At 35.3% G+C, this 22,582-nt stretch overlaps 1 protein-coding gene across 1 annotated transcript in view; it reads right to left on the bottom strand.

Moving 5' to 3' along the window:
• Positions 1-22,582, bottom strand: part of LOC149776306 (lymphoid-specific helicase-like) — a 92,219-nt gene that overhangs the window by 57,746 nt on the left and 11,891 nt on the right. The window contains exons 4-8 of the mRNA XM_089942780.1: positions 19,727-19,870; positions 15,198-15,398; positions 12,204-12,219; positions 8,799-8,978; positions 3,233-3,303 (exon numbers count right to left, since the gene is read on the bottom strand). Coding sequence (XP_089798906.1) covers positions 3,233-3,303; positions 8,799-8,978; positions 12,204-12,219; positions 15,198-15,398; positions 19,727-19,870 — 612 coding nt within the window. The remainder of the gene's footprint in view (positions 1-3,232; positions 3,304-8,798; positions 8,979-12,203; positions 12,220-15,197; positions 15,399-19,726; positions 19,871-22,582) is intronic.

Here is a 22,582-nt window from a genome sequence, read left to right as displayed (position 1 = left end):
ATAACGGTGTCAAAAAAGATTTTCAATATGGCCACAATGGCAGCCATACTGGATGCTGATGGGATACCATTTTTAAACAGGACCAACTAGAATCAATGAATGTGAAAAGTTTCATGCTCATATTCTATGGAGTTCAGAAGAAAGAGCAAAAACAAGCTTGTGCTAGATGGCAGATGACTAACAAAATGTCTGGTCTATGACCAGTAGAGCTAACGATTCTGGGAAATATTCCATCAATTAATGAAAAAACTGTGTACAGAATAGGCAGACCAAACTTTTTAGGTTCCCAATATACATAGTTTTACAATTTTCCTAACAGACGACTTGTTTTTGCTTTTATGCCTTCTTTGTACATATACCTATGCCTTCCTTGTACATACACCATATGCCTCCTTCGTACATATACTTATGCCTTCTTTGTACATATACATATTCTTTCTTTGTACATACCCCTATGCCTTCTTTGCACATATACCTATGCCTTCTTTGTACATACACCTATGCCTTCTTTGTACATATACTTATGCCTTCATTGCACATACACCTATGCCTTCATTGTACATACACCTATGCCTTCTTTGTACATACACTTATGCCTTCTTTGTACACATGCCTTTGCCTTCTTTGTATATATACCTATGCCTTCTTTGTACATATACTTATGCCTACTTTGAACATACATATACATGGCAACCTCTGGCGAGGAAAAAGTGTAATCCAAGTGGACAAAAAGAGTAATCCAAGCAGAAAAAGAGTAATCCACATATAACATGATAAGAATTCAATGAGCATATGTACAAAATGATTTATTTATCCCTCTGGACTTCAAACATCAATTACTGCTTCGAGTTTTCAAATATAACACTTTGAGCCTTAAAAGCAATAGACTCGTATTGCATTTGAAAACACTCTGTACCAGCTGAGACTGAATGTTTTGCACACCAGTAGAGCACTATATTCTGGGTTACTGAGTCTGGATCTGAATTCAGTTTATTTTTGTCAACAATACAGAACAATCTCTCACAGTCAGCATTAGAATGGTAAAGAACCAATATTCCTGTCATAACCTGACAAAGAAGAGAACATTTATATATCACAGTTATTGGGTCTTCTAGCTGGGAAATAAGATGAAAATATCAACTCTGTCCACATGAAATACACTGACAGGTAGAGTGCCAACTTGATACTTCAGGAGTTCTCCTAATTTATCAGCAGCCTTTCCTGCAGCATGGTGCATTATATGACAGAGACAACCTGATATGTACAATGATGGAGATATTTTTAAAAACAGTGAATGCGACTCATTTATGAATTCCAATCACTGATGCAGTATCAGCTCAAAACCCCATACAGTTCTGCCAACTTATGTTTATTCAATGCATTATCAAGCAAATGAAAAAAATGTTTTCTCCAGTGGAATCTACTGTTAATTCTGGTAATGAAAGAAAAGCACTCTAACTTTGCCCTTTTCATTGTCAAAGTCTCTTACACAGACTGTGTACAACTTTTTGACATAATCATTACTCCTGTCTGTTGCAATACTAAATGGCCCAATTTTCATGGCTTCTGCAATTTTAGGAAAAGTATCTTCTGCTAAACACCTAACAATATTAGATGATTTTGTTCTTGCCCATGCATATTTTCTGCAATTTTGGAATCAGGAAACATCCATTTGAACAAAGGACCACTGTAGTCTTCTACCACAAGGGGTAGTCCATGTTCTCTTAAGAACACTGTAGATAATGCTTCTGCATTTATAAAATTCATGTCCACAAATTAGTTCTGCTGTAAAAAGGAAATTAGCTTAGAACTGGAGTAAGTAAAACGAGCTAATTCAAGGTTTCTTTGTTTTACCACCATGACCAATATTAAAATACTTTCCATGCAGCCTGCAAGGTGTGTGAAGCTGCCCTAGAATGGAACGCTGTATGGTGTAATTCATGTATTTATCTCTAAACTGGTTTGTCATCTTTTCCTAATCCATCTGTAAATTTATTTGAAAAAATATATTTGCTCTAACACACGTATTGACTAAAATAAACCTGACGACTTTTAGCGCCAAATAATAAGACAGGTTCTGTACCATATATGAATTAGAACAAAGAATCTGCGCACAAAGAATAAGTTAGAAAATCAGTCAGTTCTCTCTTAACTAATCCATACTGCTGCTATAAACAGAAACCGAGGTCACAAGTTAAAAGTAGAAACAAGCATGTTTCTTGGAATAGGACGACATCTATAAATAGAAAATAATACTGTTAGAAAGTGCATGCAAGTCTTCAGACAAACGTACTCTTATGTCGTAGATACACAAAAGCTGTCTTTTCTAGAATACGGTCTGTGGGATTAATGAGATGTTAATCAAAATGAGAAAACAAATTATTAATTTTGGGGGAAGGGGATTTACCGAAAAAGCGTAATCTGAATACAGTTAGGCGTAAGGTGTAATTTAGTGAGAGAAAAAAAAGTATAATGATTACGCCAAAAGTGTAATGGTTGGCATGTATGCATACAACTATGCCTTCTTTGTACACATGCCTATGCCTTCTTTGTACATATACTTATGCCTTCTCTGTACACATACCTTTGCCTTCTTTGTACACATGCCTATGCCTTCTTTGTACATATACCTATGCCTTCTCTGTACATACACCTATGCCTTCTCTGTACATATACTTATGCCTTCTTTGTACACATGATTATGCCTTCTTTGTACATATACTTATGCCTTCTTTGTACACATGCCTTTGCCTTCTTTGTACATATACCTATGCTTTCTTTGTACATATATGTATGCCTTCTTTGTACACATGCCTATGCCTTCTTTGTACACATGCCTATGCCTTCTTTGTACCTTTACTTATGCCTTCTTTGTACACATGCCTATGCCTTCTTTGTACATATACTTATGCCTTCTCTGTACACATACCTTTGCCTTCTTTGTACACATACCTATGCCTTCTTTATACACATGCCTATGCCTTCTTTGTACATATATGTATGCCTTCTTTTTATACATGTCTATGCCTTCTTTGTACATATACCTTTGCCTTCTTTGTACACATGCCTATGCCTTCTTTGTACCTTTACTTATGCCTTCTTTGTACATGTACCTATGCCTTCTTTGTACATATACCTATGCATTCCTATTCAATGATTAAAATAGTGCAGTAACACTGCTAATTTATGGTCTTCACACCAAGCAACAAATACAAACAAATTGTGATCTTACTTTAAAAAAGTCAGTTATTGTGGTGGAAGTCTCTGCCTTTCTTTTCCTACCTCGTCTGGATGAGGAAGTGGCTGAAAAACAAAAATCTTGATTATTCTTATATTCCAAACAGTTCGGTTTACTGCAAGAGATACATTGGTATGATACATGTCCTTGATTATTCTTATATTCCAAACAGTTCGGTTTACTGCAAGAGATACATTGGTATGATACATGTCCTTGATTATTCTTATATTCCAAACAGTTCGGTTTACTGCAAGAGATACATTGGTATGATACATGTCCTTGCTTAATATCTGCTTGTACAAAAGAAATAATCACACATAAAAATGGGTGTATTCCTACTCCAGTATTTAAACTCTTAATTTATCAGTTCAGAAACATTAACCCCAAAAATATTGACCGTCATTTGATAAATGTGATGAATCAACATTTTGCTTTTATTTTGTGGATATATGATTCAGCCAATTAGGCAAGTGGGTGAGATTAGTGGTATGTGAATTAGTTGTGCATGAGATTGTTGGTACAAGAATTAGCTGATTGGGCAAGAGGGTGAGATTGCTCATACATAAATAGGCTGACTGACAAAAAGGGTGATATTGCTACATGAATTGGTTGACTGGGCATGAGAGTTGTACTGTTTTAACAAAAGGATAATTATACACTGGGAAATGAAATTCAACCATGAAATCTAAAAAAATCTGTACACCATCAATTATGGCGAAGTTTTGCTGCCAATGAATGCAAGAAGTTGCAATGTAGTCTCCAACTCAAATTCTGGTCAAGCTGCTCTTAAACTTGAGGAATGGCGAGATATCTGTTCACATATACATACTATTGTTACTTCTGCACCCCACCCCTACCCCATGACGGAAAAAAGTATATAACTCTTTTTCTAACAAGACTGACATTTTAAAGACAGCCTACATTCCCTGCTGCTTGTACCCCCCACAGACCGATTTTAAAAACAAAAAGCACCAAAGATATAAAAAGGCACAAAACTTACTCATTTCATTTATTAATTTATAGTTTCTAACTCAAATACCACACAGCAGCCCCTAACAATGTCTTTCTAATCTGGAAAGGTAACAATAAAAAAAATTCTAGATGCTGCTGCAGCCATATTGGATGTTAAATTAGTACCATTTTTATCAAGGACCATTTAGGCTTCACAAGATGCAGGGTTGCATCTAGGATCTGATAAATGTGGGTGCTTGCCCCAACTGAATCTGAAAAAAGAGGGGGCCAACGTACCCATGGGAGCGGGGGGCTTTCCAACATGGTGTAAAAAAATCTCATTGTATTCAAAAAGTACAATAGCAAGTATAATAAGTGCATTAAAATCATATCATGTCTTCTGTGTATTATAGCATAACACTTAAAACTGAAATCAAAGTCTTATGTTTTCTAATAGCAATCTATCTACACACTAACCATTAAAGAATCAAACCACAGACTGAAAATAGTGTCACTCCTCTGGCCAATCTTAAAAGAGTGTCATGTACTTCCTGCATGTTGCATGCTTAATTTTAATTGGTTACAAATCCATACTAAGAAAGATCAGAAGTGCACAAATTATTCTTTCATGGATGACAAAAATTAATTTTTAAGGAAAAATCAAAAGATCAAAAGAAATTAGGAAAAGTATATATGGTTTCTATAACAGTCGACTTTTTACTGGAACATACATACATCTGCATCCAGACAGACTATAATTGTGACTGCATTGTTCTGCAAATATGATCACTATTTCCTAAATTGCCACCTGTCCTTCCTCATCCTCCACTCTACCAATGCCTTGTTAAAGTTGAAGTCTCTCGGAGGAGGTCCTTCGATTGAAATCATCATGAGTCTGTTGAGAACCCTTTCTTCCAGATGGCATCTTCCTGCAGTTTTGGTTTGATTTTGATTGCTGAATCCTCTCTCACAGTCAGCGGTTTGGTATGGCAATAACCATGGCCAGTGATGCTAACTGAAGAAGATTTGGAAATGTGCCTGCATGATGTTAATGTACAATCTGCCCGAGTCTGCACATTTTGTCTCAAGGGTAAATTTCACTTTTAATGATAGTCAAAACATGTTTTGGGTCACACAAAGAGGAACTGATGGCTTCTTTTGATTTCTTCTCCTGACCAAAATGATCACAGAGAGTTTTTATCTGGTCAGAACAATAAATTTCTTATTCTTCAGAGATAGGAATGTAAGGTTACACAGATCAAGAACCTCAAATGCTGTTGCCACCTGTGTGCTGGTCTTTGGAAACCTTGCAGCCATCTCCACCTGCAAATTTGTAACAAACTTCCTCAACAGAACCCCTTGACAAATATGTTGCATTTCCTCCTACTCTTAAGTTGCCAACACCAACACCCAGAAAGTCAACAAAATCCAAGTGAGCCATATTTTAGAGAAGCAATATTCTCCTTCGCCAAGCAATAGGCAACTGACATAGCATGAATAATTGATTCAGATTTCTTGCTGGTAACTGCCATGCATGTAGTTTTAAGATTTTCACTCAGTTTCAAATCCTGAATCGCCTGTTTGTGAGCTGGTAATTCAACAGGTCTGTCAAATGTTGATGTCCTGAAATTAGCATTTCCAAGCGTGAAAGTATTTTTTTTTGCCCATTTTTACACACCATCTGCAAAGCATCTCATTTTTTTCATTCATTTCCTGCCATGGTCGATTTTGTTTAAAATCTGAATTGAAAGAGTATTTTTCTTGGCGTCAGAGGGACCCTTAGTTTCATCGGCAGCATCTTTAAGCGCATCATCACCAGCATCGTCTGATATGGGATTTGCCTGTAGAAGTGTTTGTTCACTGTCATTGTTCCTATTGTCAGAAACTTCTATACCCTGACTGTTCTTAGAAGTGTTACTGTTAAAATAATGAAGTGTCTGTTTGAACTGATTTAGCCATTTAACACATTGTCCTGCCAAGCCAGCCTCTGTATCAAACATGCTCTTCTGACCTGTGTTATTAACCAATCAGAACTGAGCACATGACACACAGAAATACATGATGTATTTACAACTATACAAGTACAACATATTCGCCAAGAGTGACAACCAGGAATTTTACAGCAAAAAATAAATAAAAAAATGCAATCTTAACAAAAAAAATGCGCACAATTCTTATATTTTTGCATGATTTTGTCTGCATAGGATTAAAAATCTCGCGAGAAATCTTAAACTGCAACCCTGAAGATATCTTTTAGTGAAATTCACATGCTGACATGACATTCCATTCAGGAGCTGTGGTAACAGGATTTTCAAGATGGCGACAGTGGCAGCCATACTGGATATCCTCGATTTTGGTATGATATTTGTAAAATTTTATGGTAATCCTCAAAGAAGATTGGGAATAGTGATAACACACTTGTGCAAGCAAATGGACAGACAAGGATGATGGACAACAGGTCATTCCATAACCTCTTCTGATATATGACCAGTGGAGCCAAAAATGATGCTAATACATTGATTTGTTAACAAACATATCTTCTGATCAAGGCAATATGTATAATAATTTCACAGCAATCCAACAAACACCACAGAAGTAACTGCATTCACACTTCAGCTGCAAGTGATAAGCACACAGATTTGTTAATATATGTATCATTAGATTATAGCCAAAATAAATGCCAAGTTTTGTGATACGTATCAAATTTCAAGACAAATTGGAGGTCTGGTTGCTATGACTAGACTGCATCATACACTTTATTAAGCTACAAGAAAACAGAAATAGCTATAACAAAAATTGAAGGATTGAAGTCATTTTTTATGTGCATCTTCAAGTGATGACCATAAAACAATCCACTGCACACAGCAAGACAAGCTGCGCTAAGAAGTTTTGGATGGAGGAACAGATGGACACTGGAATTACTCTATACCCAGTAGGGGTATACAGAAAAAATTTGATTATATATATATATATATATATATGGGAAATAGCAGAAAAACTTTAACAAATCTAATCGAGAATTAAAATTACCACAGTTAACAGAAACATTATAACATGTATCAAATGTTTTATCGAAGATGTTTCTTACATTTGACTTGTTTATTTACACCTCTGCAAGGTGTCTTTTGTGCGCAACAATACTGATTTCCAAAATTTTTTGGAAGATGTCAAATTCTTTTCAGATTAAGAGATAGCTGCCAACCTTCCGGGCTTGGAATTAGTGAAAACAGGGATAAAAATTTGTGAATCTGGACATGAATTAGTGAAAAATACCATGACAATAACTCCATCCACTCTGACCATCAATACATCACTGTATCAAGATTGCAACATAGAACTAAAACACAACATACATGCAGAAATATCTGCATTTCTGTGTATTATGGTATTCATAAACTTCACTTGTTCTTGTGGTTATTTATCAAGACGTGATACTGTGGCAGACTTGAACTTACTCAACTGCTTGATCGCACATTTGTTTTCTAAACAGTTCAGACTTCCTGCTTGCTGGTTGATCTTGGGGACTAAAATTGCTGACAAATTTTCTGCAGCTAAGTAGGCCCTAAAGTCTGTCTTATTTTTTCTCACTAGAGAAAATACTCTTTCGCTGTCACTGTTGCTGTGAGGAATGCACACGAGCTGCAGCACTCTTGGTTCTTCCGCAGGAAAATCTGGAAGTGATCTTCGAGTCCAGGAACATTTGTCAGAACAAATGTTTAGCATGGTCTCCAGCTGATAAAGGTAGATTGTGTTCAACAAGAAAACTCACAAATAATGCTTCAGCACTGGTAACTTGCAGGTCATCTGCCGACGTGTTTAAAATATTTCAGAGCTGAAATCTGCAAATTCTTAATTTTCCCCAAGTTCTGTGTGTTTTTTGCAATGTTTAATGGCAGAATGCATGGCCAATTTTTGATATATTCCAAATTAAACTTCACTTTTTGAGCAAAACATTTCTTTTTCCTTGGTGGTGAAGACATTTTCAAGATCTTACATGTTATGCCAAACAGTAACTCAAATCAGTGTTGGTGATGCATGCGCGGAGCAATATTCCGGTCACGCGCCAGTTTCTCTCAAAAGCCTTTGAAAAACTACTCTTGTACATATAGATTAAAATGCTTGCTACCAGGCCAACTGTACCAATCGGCTGTAGTTCTACTAATATCGTGACCAGCAGTACCGGACCGTTTCAGAAACTGCCAATATCACAACTAGCACTTAACGGGAAATCGGTTATTTTATTGAAGATTTAAAATAATTGAGAATTGGAGAATTCGTGAATTTTTGGTTTGCGGAGTGAATCACTGAAAAAGTCATGAAATTCATGCCGAATTCGTGAGGGTTGGCAGCTATGTTAACATATTAATAAAGTTCTGAAGTTCTAGATGTGACATTTATATAGCCCAAATCTTACCAAATACAGTGGAACTTTAGAAAACCTGCTTTGATCATAACTAGTCTTGCTGCCAAAAGAACATTTTGTAAGGTTCCAAATTTTTCATGCTTCATTTAGGTTCAAATGAAAGTACCAGTCAATAATGAATATCTATAGTCAAGGGAAGTTACAGAGTCGTGTCTCAAGAAATACTCTCTGACAAGAAAAATCTACCTTGGGAGTCTTGTGAGCTTACAAGGTCCTGGGAGTTATTAGCACTATTTGCGTTGTTCCTGGGGCTCCTCTTTTCAAGAACTGGCTTGTTAGACGTTGTGTCAACAGCAGAACTGTCCAGTGATAAAACAGGATTTGCAATATCAACTTTCTTTTCTGAAACTACTTCAACTGCAACACCTGAAGAGAACAGAAGCATGGACACTCCTAATTCCAGAAACATGGCTTAAATCTAAAATCTGAATCTTTGCCTGTCTGTATTTTAAAAAAAGCCTCATATTTAAGGGATTTAAAAGTTTCACACATTTTAAGACTTGAAAGTCCAGCTTATGAGAGGCTTTCATTACAAGAAAATTTAAGTGAAAAATGTTACTTGTTACATGGCAATTTTGCAGAGTTTACAGTATTCATTAATCACCCAAATTTAGATGACTTAGAGAATATTATGATGCTAACATGTTAAAATTGGTCTTTGGAGTTCAAATGTCAATCTGATTGTCTGTAGATGGAAAAGTGATAAGATATTCAAGATGGATGCCATGGTGGCCATACCAGATTGAAAGCATTTTCATTAAGGCCTATCTGCAAGTTATTTTAAACTGATGTCAATACAAAAAACGTGAAATCAACACCATTTAGGACCATCTACAAGTCAGAAAGCATTTTTATGTGTGAAAATCTCACATCAATATGACCATCTACATGTCAGAAAACATCACATGATATAAGACTATCTACAAGTCAGAAAACATCTCTGAGAAAACTTCATATCAATATGACCAGTTAATTACGATGAGGAATAAATTTCTATGATGAGCTGTGTTGGATGTCAAATTTACACCACATGTGCTGCTACACCTCATACAAAAAGCTAAGAAAATCCAGGTTATCATGGGAATCCCTTCAGGACAAGCTATGACAAGGTTCTCAAGACTGGCAGTCTGACCAATGCCATTTTAATTTAGGATGATAAACATGTCATAGAAGGATCTTAAGTGAAAAACTCATGCTGAGTTGAAAAGCAACTCAGAGGGAGTAGTGGCAAGATTTTCAAAATGGCCCCATTAAAGCCGTACTGGATGTCAGATCTGCACCATTTTCATTTACAACCAGCTACTACAAGTCGTAAGAAGTAATTCCGTCACAACCCCATAATAATATGAACATCTATTCTGAAGGAGTAACAGTAAAATTTTCCAGATGGACATCATGGAGACCATGATGTCAGAGAGGCAAAATTTTCATTTAGAACGATTTAAAAGTCACAAGAAATCTTTAAGGAAAAACTACTTGTTGATACGACCATACAATCAAGACAACTGCAATAAGATTTTTTACAACACCATCATTGTGGCAATATTTGAGGGTCAAAATTTCATTTAGGACCAAACTTTGGGATGAGTTTATTTATGACCTCATTCCAAGCAGATTAGAAGTAGTATGTTTTATTTGTAGGATTTAACAGTACGTCAGCACAATACTATGCGGTTCTGAATATTATACAGCTCTAACAATGTAAATATAATGAAATGCAAGAAAAGGAGATAAAGCCCCCCACCACACGCACAAATTAAGTACTAAGCAATAGAAACTTAAAAGTTAATAAAGTTAAAACTCTATAAAAGGCATATAAAATAACAGATAAAGGTTAACACATGCAAAATCCTAAACAAATCTGTTATATAAACTGCATTCCTTCTAAAAAGGGTAGTGATAACAAACTACTGCTAAAAGACAAGACAGCTGATTGACTGCGTATCTTTCTGGTCTTTGATCAGTGGAAGAAAAACACTGGTACATGCTCTCATTCAAAAGGATTCCAGAAAGGCCGCAAACAACTTCTATCCACTCATCCCATTCTTTTATGCCATGACCTGTCCTTATTATATAGAAAAGAATGTCAAAACATGTCTTATCCAAATTGGACATGCGATATAGGTTCTTCAGTTGTGGAGCATATCATTAACAACACTGCATTCACAGAAGATAAAGATGTGTAAAACAAAGATTTTATGCACAAACTAAAGTGGCCCTTAACACATTAACCCCAGGTGACTAGTTTAAGTGGCAGGAGATAGTAGCCTATTGCCAAGCTCTGTAGCGCCAAGGTCATGTATGATACACTAAAGTGGGTGGTATTATAGAAAGGTAGACAGATGTAGCTCGATAACGATATAAAAAAAATCTGGAATTTCTAGTTGCACTATAAAATACAAAGGGAAAAACCTCATTTTTTGGACCCAATTTTTTTCTACTCAAAATCTGCATGTGGTCGGAATCCGATATTGTGTTCGGATTTTATACTTTTTGGTCTCAGATCAAAGGCAGACTGGTATGAACTGTGAACAGACAGATGAACCTTTGCAAAAAGTAGGATAAGATGGGCATCTGGAATTTGGTGTTTTAGGATTTATTCAGAAATAGCTTTCAAAACGTTTTTCCTACTCGAATTTCAGACTAAAACAACAAAAAACTCCAGGGTTTAAGGTGTTAATAATTTTAGGGGTAGCTTAGAACCAAGATCATAACTTAGCAACAAATATAGAATAGGCTATCTTCATTCCATGGAACATATCCATGTCTACAGATATTGTCTTTAATCAAAGAGTTTACCACTAAATCATACAGTTCTATATTGTTCACGTACAACTTGTATTTATCTGCATGTTTCAACACATCAAGGAATGCCTCTAACATCATTGTATGAACAATAAAATTCCATGTGCCTACCATCGATTCGTGTCATCACTGTTTTTGACATTATAACATACAAGATTCAATATTGGGACAATCAGTCAACTAGTCAATTCAATTTATTACCAAAGTTGGAGATCAATAGTAGAGAATTCAATTTAATACTCAATACTACACCCTAATATATTAGCCACAACTCTTCGTTCTGAATGGCACATTTTTCCTAAAAATTACCTCTACATTTCGATCGATTTTACTTTTTTTTAATATTAAAAAATGTTTAATATGATTACAGTTTTCCCAACAGGTTCCATGATGATAATATTACAGATAATATTCTGTAATTTTTTCAGCAATAGTTAACTACATTAACATTAATAGTAGCAGATACATTTGTGTTGACATGTACCCACCATACCCAGACTGAAATATTTATCTAAGTATTTAATATATATATTAAATGAAAACTTCAAGTTGAAAATCAAGCAGATCTTGATGCAAATTCATAGAAAAGTGAAATATTCAAAAGATATACACAGATCTAGAATTAATTCTGGAAAAGACATTTGACCTTGAAATTGTAACATGACCTCTGACAAAAATTGGCAAAATTACCTTTATGTTATAAGATTTGAACTAATTTATGTTGCCAAGTTTTCAGTGGAAATTTCCTAAACAGCTTACAGTATTAAGGCTGCAAACTATACATACCTTCTTTGGCACTTTCCTGAAGCAAAGAAGAAAAAAAACAAATTTGAAATAATTTACAAATTTCATTATATTCTATTGCAGTATTCTAAATTTTAAAATAATGAATTGTCAACACAACACCCTCTACAAGGAAATGATGATATATTTTTCATAGTTTAACAATAAGGCGTACCTATACGATAGTTAATCAGCATTTTTATATTTATGCAAACAGTCATCCTCTGGCCTGTCCTGCAATAAAAACATTAGCCTTCACATTTCAACCCATAGATTATGTTTGCATCGTTTGTCTTTAAAATTTACACAACATCAAGAGTACCACAAAAAGCACATGCTGTGGCCATCTTGTGAGCTTTACTCTACAAAACAATAATGGCCTTTATTCATGTACAGGTTTCCATAATTACTGAATTAAACAATTCCACATCTCTCCCAGTCTCTTTAAGATTTTTTAAAGGTTCACTTTAAGTGTGGATTTTTAAAAAATTAAATATGCTTCTATTTCATGTAACAAACAAATTCAAACCTGAACAACATCTGCTCATGCAAGAGAAACAAGGGTCCCTTGATGGGACTGGCACTCAAGTGTTCAAACAAGAATTTCCAGGAATTAAAGATACAACCATTTCTTTGATCTAACGTCTGTGTTCAAACCATCTCTGTTATGGGAAGATTTTAAAATTGGCCATTGCAATGGCCATATTGATGTCAGATCAGTACCTTTTTCATCGGGGACATACCAGACACCATTAGAATAATTTTGTGAAAACACCATGTGGATAATATCAACTATTCAGCAGAATTAGTGATAAGATTTTCAATATGTTCCTTGAAGCAGTGATATCTAACAGAAGTAGTGAAAAGCTTTAAAAAATGGCCACTGTGGTAGCCATATTGGATAACAGATCTGCACAATTTTTATTCAATACCAACTAGACACCATTAAATGTCTTCTGGTGAAAACCCTATGATAATACGACTCTCCATTCAGGAGTAGCAATAACAAAACTTTCAAGATGGCTTCTGTGTAAAGATGACAACAGGTATCCGGATACTCGTCCAGTGATAATAACCCAGGTAATAAAATGGATAACTGGGTACCCATAAAATGAAAAACAGTTTCCAAGTTCAGATCAAGAAACACAATAACGATTACAGCTTGAGGCTAGTGGACAATATTGTTGATTACAATTTACTAGTCATACATGTACTATATAACAACACAAATGAGGACACTTCTCTCCCTTTCCACGTGACCTTTTTAAGAATCAATGCTGCTATTTCAATCAAGATTGCGCTTAGTATAATAAATTGAGGACCAATGCTTAGCTTCAACTTTGACTGAAAAATGTTACGCGAGAGATTTTGTTCAACTAAAAAAAATGTTGTATCCGGAAACGCACAAATCAATAACACTTTAAAAAGTTTTAAATACGAATTTAACAGTGATGTAATACAACACATGGATTTAGCCGATTCGTGACAAAAAATTTAGTTTCAGATCCAGGTAAGTAGCAAAATAGTTTTTCATACAGTTTTCTGTAATAGTGTTATTTAGTAAATAGATTGCTCTCTTTATGTATGATTTGGATTTTTAACAGCTTTAAAAAAATTCAGTCATATCACTACAGTGTCTGCAGTGTGAAGTTTATAGTGACATCTAGCACTGGGGCATCATGCCACAGACATGTAGCATCATGTCCCACCTAGTCACATTATCCTGACACCAGGCTGACCAGTCCTAACACTAACCTCTTAATGGTGAGCGCTTAACGAGGAAACTGTTGGTATGATTTTTTATAAGTCTTTGGTATGATTCAGCTGGGGTTCGAACCAACAACCTCCCACATCTGAGGCAACAGTTCAGGTAGAGCAGCCATAACAGAGTTTCGTGATTGCCACTGTGACAGCCACATGGGATGTTTTGAGTGGATCCATTTTCATTTAGGACCAAGCAAGCATCATCATAAGTCTGCTTGTCAAAACACCATGATGCTATGATTTATTGTTCTGAAGGGAAGTAATTTTCATGACGATGGCCATATTGGAGGTCATGTTGAGACCATTTTCATTCAGATTTCCTTTTATTTTCTGTGGGTTTTTATGGCATTTTAACACATTATTAGCTACATCATATGGAGGAAATGGAAGCAAAGTGCCTTTCCCAAGGATGCACAATCAACTCTAGCCTGGGCAGGTATCAAACCTGCAACCCTTAGATTACAAATCATTCACTCTAACAAATAAGCAAACATGGTTTCCTGTTCACTCAGGACGAACTAGACACTAAAAGAACTCTTTCTGTGAAATCACCATTAAAAAATTCCTTGTATCCAGCAGATTCAGAATTTTACCAGATGTGCTGAATCTTCACTAGATCTTCCCACACCCACAAAACAACTGACTGGTGAAAACTGAAACTTTACTATCCACCGTTTTATTTAAATTATAACAAGTCAGTTAAAGGGACTGATGCTCTAATGGGCAAAAAGAATTTCAAATTAAGAAATTCATCCTTTTAACTGTCAGGATTTGAAACCATATCTGAGGGCAATTCCATTAAAACATACATAGGACCCAGGGAAGGAACGTTTATAGTTGGGTACTCACCTATAGATGAACTAATATGAACTCTGTGAAATCAAAGTACCCTGGTATATATTTTTTTAAAAACTGCCTTCCCTGGATACCAAGTATGTTAAAATGGAACAGCCCTATCTGATTATGTCATATAAGTATCCGATTTCCAGTTTTTCTTCATGCTCCATGTTTCATGAACTAAATCAACATACTAAATTTGCCATCAAGCACGACAAACTGGAGGACCAGTTGGTTATGGACAGGACTAGTAACGTTTCCAGACTTTTTGGCAAGTTTTACACACTGCCACTAGGTTGCTAAAGTCATTACCAAATTAGCCAGATTCAATGAAAGTTTCAAGCCCTTTTCCCCTTATCATCTTGACAGACCAGAGGGCCATTATTCTAATTGTACCTGTTTTTTCCTCTCATCTTCTTTCTTTTTCAACATTTTTGCTCTCCTTTTCTCCATTTTTGCATGCCGTTTTTTGTCTTCTTCCCTCTGCCTGTTCATTCTCTCTACAAGGTACTGGGTGTACATGTTACTTTTGCTAAGCAGAAACTGCATTCGCTTGTACCGCTGCTCCCTGCTTTCATCATCAAGGCGTTTCCATAACTGTAAACAGTTTAAAAGAGGCTGTCATTGTCTGCAACATTTTATGATTTATTATAATTATTGCAAGAGGTGGTTGTCAAAGGAAATAATGGATTGTATGCAAGGATTATTTGCCTAATGTTTGTATCCCCATTTGCTTTACATTTTTTTACATAAACACCAACAAAAATCCACAGCTCAATTCAACCAGTAACATGTTCTTTAAACATATATGGACCACCAAAATGCCTGTGATAGTGACCTTTAGAGAAGAGAGGTGACTATTAATATGGTGATAATTATACATTTCTTGTTGACAATTACAAATTTCTAAGTTATTACAGAAAATCACAAGTTAAAATATGCTCTTTCAATTCTCACATTTAATTCCCTGGATCCAACAGTTTCCAAGGTACAGAACTGTCAAAACTAAATTACCAGGAATTTTTGTGTGGAAAGAATGCACAGTATATGACCATGACTGGAAGCCATCTTGTGGTGCTGAACAGTTGAGGTCTTCCCATTAGGTATATCTGAGCATGGCATCATGTTATTGTAACCAACCGTGTCATTTCCCAGTATCAAGAATACATCACTGGCAAGCATCTTCAAATGTTTAAGAAGTCTGTTGTTTGAAACTGCATATGTGCACAAAAAAGGAAATTCAGATAAAAGAATACACAAGGTGAATGGCATAGAGTCAAACCTGCACTAATGGTTATCAAGATTCTGGAGTCTTGACAGCTCTCAACACCCTCCATGACTGAATGATAGTGCTTTTATGGCACACCAGTACTGTAAGGCTACATAGCACCATAAAAAGGTTATATGATAATGATTTATGTCTGAAAAGTGTTCAATATCAGCAAGTGAAAAAAGGACAAAAATTAAATGAGATGGCAAGGATAATGTTTCATGTTTGTCTGTTTGGGGGATTTTATGCCTTTTTAAGCTCATGATTGGCTGTAAATAGCGGCCAGTATCTGGGAAATCCCATTAAGAACCACCGACCTATGGGAAGCTACTGGTCAAGCCTGAGATTAGAACCCAAGCAGACAGAGATAAGATGGCAGTAATCTATGAAGGCCAGCACTTTAGACTACAAGGCCCCACAGGGAATATAAATGGTATGTACAAAGGCCCATTAGACAATACAAAAGATAATTATAAAGTAATGGGTTCATTGCAAGGGATGTATATGATAATTCTTCACCCTTTAATATGTAGGATTGGGTTATACAAGTATGACCAATTCTAATTCGTGCAATGACTGTCTTGTCCTAACAGATGGTTCTAGAAGAAAGTCACTTGCATACAGAAGGGTTGACCACACGGAGCTAGTTTTGACTGCTTTTATTTAGGACCAAGTTGACATCTTAAGAAGTCTTTTAGCAAAACCTAAAATTGACAAAACCATCCATGGTAGCGGTAACAAGACTTTCAACACTGACACTGTGGAGGCCATCCTAGATGTCAGATTGGCATCATTTTCATTTAGGAACAACTAGACATAATAAATCTTTTAGGGGGAAACTTCATCTAGATATGACCACTCATTCAGAAGTAGCAATAACGTGATTTTCAAGCTAGGAGCTCATAAGTCTTTCAGTTTATATAACCATCTAGAATCAAATAAGATATTTTAAAGTGTCAGAGCAGCATCGATTGCATTAAGGACAAACTAGTCCATGGAACAAAGGCAGTTTCAAGGCAATCCTCAAAGTAGATTATGGGGAGTGGCGATAACAAACTTGTGCCAACAGATGGTCAAAAACAAGATTCTGAAGATGACTGACATGTGCCATATTGGACATCGAACAGTTACTATATTCATTTAGGACCAACTAGACATCATAAGAAACTTTAAGCGAAAAACCCATGCAGATATGACCATCAATTCAGGTGGAGTAGCAACAAGATTTTCAAGATGGCAGTCAGACTGGATGTAAAACTGACACCATGTTAATTTAGGACCAACCATATATCACAAGTCTTTTTGTAGAAACTTCATGTTGACATGTCCGTCCATTCAAGACAAGTAACAATAACAAGATTTTGAGGATGACTGCCATGGCATCCACATTGGTGTCAGATCAACACCATTTTCAAAAATAGCCATAACAAGATTTTCAAGATGGCAATTGTGGCCATAATGGAATTTGTGTAACACCATTTTCATTTAGGACAAACTAGATACTCAAAGGAATATGTGTGAAGTTTCAAGGCAATCTTTCAAGTAGTTCAGGATGAGTAGCAATAACAAGATTTTCAAGATGACTGCATTGGAGGCCATACTGAACACTGAAGCAGCACCACTTTTAAAAAAGACCAAGCTGACATCATAAGACTTAAAGAAAATCCATCTCAATATGACCATCCATTCAGGAGGAATAACATTAAGATTTTTAAGATGGCCACTGTAGCAGTCAGATCGGATGTCATATCAGCACAATTTTTTATACTATTTTCGATAAGGCTATCATCGTAACCTTACTAGATGTCAGCTCATCAACATTGTAATTTTAGGACCAACCTCAAGTCATGAGAAGTCTTTTAGTGAAAACCCAATGTTAATGAGAAGCTGCGTTAACTTGATTTTCAAGATTGCCACTGATGGCTATAATGGATATATGTGAAGCACCATTTTCACTAAAGACTAACCAGATAATGAGATGAATGGGTGTGTAAAGTTTCAAGTTGTTTAGGAGAAGTAGTGATAACAAACTTGTGCAAATAGACATTGAAAGATGGACCATAACACAGGCTCTTCAAGTCTATGACTAGTACAGCTAAAAATCATAATGGAAGATAATACAATAGTAATTGAAAGGGACGGATAAATCAGGTGATGATTAATGTCAATTGCAAACCAATTTTTAGTGACAATAGAAATTGGGATGCAGAGTCTACCACCAAACTAGACTGTAAGCTTGCCAAAGCCACACACAAATTTGAAATAAACAAAATAAGGAACATCAATCCTTACCAGTAAATTCATAATTATTGCCTCTCATGACGATGCCGTGTTTCCACTTCACTCAAGAAATACTTTTGTTTATCTACTAAATTAATGTAGATATTCTCTATACAGCACTAATTTGATCGTAAAGTTGATTTAGTTTATCACGTGTGACAGACTAATAATTTCTATCAGTATTTATTGTTTAGTCTGAAGATCATGGTCAGCTCTTTCCATTTACTGCTTATAATGCAAAAAATCAAATTCAGATTTCAAGCACTTTTCACTTTTATTGTATTGGTGCATTGTTATTATTAACGCATACTAATAGTATGGAAAACTTTACAAATCTGAATCATGGTTCGTACAGTCCCACTTAATTGTTTTTCAAGGCCTTTAAATAGTACGGAAAACTTTACAAATCTGAATCATGGTTCGTACAGTCCCACTTAATTGTTTTTCAAGACACTTTAATTGTATGGAAAATTCCACAGATCTCAATCATGGTTTGTACAGTGCCACTTAATTGTTTTTCAAGGCCTTTTAAAGGAGTATGCAAGGACTTTAACATATCTTAAAGGAGAATGTTTTCTTCTTAACGAAATTAAACCCTTTGTATGATATATTGTTTATCAATGCATAAATATATACAAAATTACAACATGGAACTAGATCACCTGCCACTAAAATAAAATGACTCTACTCCATCTGTTACTTCCCATATTGTATCATTTAATTACACCAATACTATCTCATTTGATTATTTAGGTTTGAAAATAAATAACCAAATTTCAAATTTAAGGATATACTGCAAATAGTTTCAACATTTCGTATTCCATCAGATAATGAGAAGTATCTTACATCAAATCAATTTAGACGGAGGATTTCAAACATGTCAATTTCCATGCAAACCCAGCAAATGAACACTCATCAACCTATGATAAAAATTGCAATAACTTCTATTTTTCAATACATCATTAATAAAGCAAAACTGGCAATTATAATTATGGAACTGATGAAAATGGCAAAATTTATGCATGGGTCTATTTTCTAGTTCACAAATGTGTTATACAGGATTAGATCTAATGGCAGACCATAAGTACCAACACATGTCAACATACTCAATATTTCACCACCATTCCTTACATGTCAATGTACTCAATAAGGTCACCACCTTCCTTACATGTCAATATACTCGATACTTCACCTCTCCTTACATGTCAACGTACTCAATATGGTTACCAATTATCCATGCATGTCAACATACTCAAATGAGGTCACCACCTTTCCTTACATGTACTGGCTAAGGAAGCTAACTTTTCATGGCCAATCATCAACATGTAAAATACTCAAGTTTATACACATGTATATCAATACTTCTGCCTACAACCTTGTTCTGCTCCTCTCTGATTTTGTCCTCCTCATCCTCTATCTCCTTCTGAATCTGTTTTTCCTCTTCCAGCATAGCTTTGGACAGGATGATGCTGGTTTTCTGGTCCTCACAGCTGTTATCTTCATTCTCACCACAAGGGTTCTTACCAATAAGAAATAAAAGTATACAACTAGAGATGCATTGTACTGCAATCCATGTAAACTCAGTTGTACAATATATGCTGCAGATACATGTCGACTCCGTTGTACAGGTAAAATATGTTGTGCATACAGCTTAACATGCTGTTTTGGATTTGTTATTTTAAAGCATTTAAACATGTTGGTTTAGCAATGTTCTTTATAGCTGCATGGGTTTAGTGCTATGCATTTAAACACTTGAATAGGACTTTATGCAACAACAAAAAGCAAAACAAACAAGTTAAAGGAGTGAAAGAATTAAATTAACTTACAGAATAGTTCCAATAAATCAGAATATGTTCCAATGAAAAATGACCCTCTGTGTTGAATTTTCAGGTGTACAGAAAGATTTCCAAAGAATTCAAATAGTCGTTGAATAAATTTAGTTAATAGCGATCAGTTATTTAAAAAACCAGGTTAGGATATTGAATCCGAAAACATGCAGGTTTTGCAGCACATTTAAGCATGTTTTCACTAAATAGTCATATTTTTTTAGGTCCAATACAAGTGAAATTCTAAAAAAAAACACTCCGTTTCTCCCTGTGGAATGCGCTATCCCCCTCACGTGCCCCCATTTCATATTCTTTCAACTGTGCCCAAACGGCACAATAGCTAAAGGTCAGACTCGAGCGTCTGCGACATACTTCAAAGAAACCGCCTGTTATACAGTGCGTGAAAGCACTAGCAATTAACTGACAAATAAACAATGCCCATTTTTTGTTATAACTAACAATGCCTAAAATGGGTGAATATTCAGGTCAACAGTTCAAATGTGGTCTCAAGCTACTATACACGTGATAACAATTTCCCACATTTTATATCCCACCTTATTTCCTTATTGTTAACTCATATATGCATATATCACTGTTTACTACATAACATTTATTCCGAATTAATTGGGGGGGGGGGGGGCCACATATGCTCGGTGATGTTTCTTCATTGCTTCTTTTAGTTTAATGATGGTAATTAAAGCTTATATATACGGTACATTAATGCCAGGTGTTGACTTGTGTAAGCTTCATTGGTGGGAATGGCAATCCTAGTTTGCTTGTTGAGAAAAAATATCTATAGCAATTCACTACAAGCAAAGCATGCAAAGCGCGGCAAAATAATCAGAATTCCTGGTTTACAGAGATGTTGTGAAGCTAGCCATTGGGGGTGGGGGCTTTTAATTCCTGAATGCATGAAATCGATGGTCGCATTATACATCACTTATCTTTAATTGCAAAGTACGATTGTAGGATTTTAGTATTAAAATGGGGTTATGTAAAGTTCTTTACAAAACTATTATTTGGAAAATAATATACATAATATAGATTTGCTTAATACCTGATGTTTCTATTAAAAAAGAGAGACTATAGATGTCAGAAAAGTAGATATTTTACATCTGATAATGCAGTTATTTCAGGTGTCAACAATCATACCTATGCACTAACGGTGATGCAGGATGCAATGACCATGGAAGTAGTGCAAAACAATCATACAATGATTTATTTTGTAATATTATGGATGTATTGCTTGTTGCCAATAAAGTAACAATTATCCCATCTTTTTCAATTTTCATTGCCTATTACATTAATAGACTTAATATTCACTACTTGTTCTGGCAACATTTTTTGAAAATTGGCGACAAAATATTGAGGTTGGTGATTTTTTGGGGCAACAACTTTTTAAAGCCAGGACCATCTCTGCAGCCCATTATATCTATAATGCCAAGACTGAACTATACATTAGGAAAACTATGCGCATAAAAGGAAATGATTACAATTTAATTCAAATGTGAAATATCAAGAGCATGAAAACTTTTCAAGTTGTAATGACTCCACCTGATCAATAGCAAGAAACACATTGGATGCTACTGTAATGCAGTTAGAACTTGAAACATGCAAGTACTGCAATCATCGTTATACAAAGTATTGCTGGATGAGGTTGGAGAGACCATTGTTTAAACAATGATCAAAGATGATAGAATAAAACAGACCATATTAAGGAGAATCAGAATCAGACCAAGAGAAAAGTGGAAATCAGCTTTAAAGGTCACTGGCCATACTCCAAAATTATCCTTTTTATTTGCATTACATGACTAAAAGTAGTTAAACTCACACAAAAAGAACAAAAAAATTGTCAAGTGTAATGAAGAAATAATTTAATTACTCAAAATAGAAGTATACAACGCTGTTACTTCCCCATAGTTACAATTTCCCACCTATGTAGGAGGCCAACCGGAAATGACATACATCTATCCCTAGAAGACGAAGTACATGCTTCTTGTTGTCGAAAAATAAAACACTGTTAACTATGGATAGGGAACATTTCGATGAAACTAATAAAAACTAATTTACTGTTCAGCCTTATATCGGTATGTGTGTACGATGCACTAGACTGTGTCACTTTCAAAACTGTTCCATTGTTTCAATTTATTTTGAAAATTTCCGTTAATACAGGTAAATAAATCAATGCTGGCTTCTCTGTGTCGGCAGACTTTATAAAAAAAAAAAAGAAAGAAACTGGCACACTTAAAGAATCCAAAGGAACCAAACTTGACTTCCTTTTGTTGGCCAACTTCAGAAGAAAAAATTGGCACACTAAAAAGGTACCAAAGTCAGTTTCAGGGGTTGGTTTGCTTTGTAATAAAATAAACTATGTATCTGATATCCTGTCGGTAAGTTTAAACAGC

Source organism: Sinohyriopsis cumingii, chromosome 18 (assembly GCF_028554795.1).
Source record: "Sinohyriopsis cumingii isolate HCF-2022 chromosome 18, ASM2855479v2, whole genome shotgun sequence".
Classification (NCBI taxonomy): Eukaryota; Metazoa; Mollusca; class Bivalvia; order Unionida; family Unionidae; genus Sinohyriopsis; species Sinohyriopsis cumingii.
Note: the sequence above shows the minus strand (reverse complement) of the source record. Positions and strands in the feature narration are given on the sequence as shown.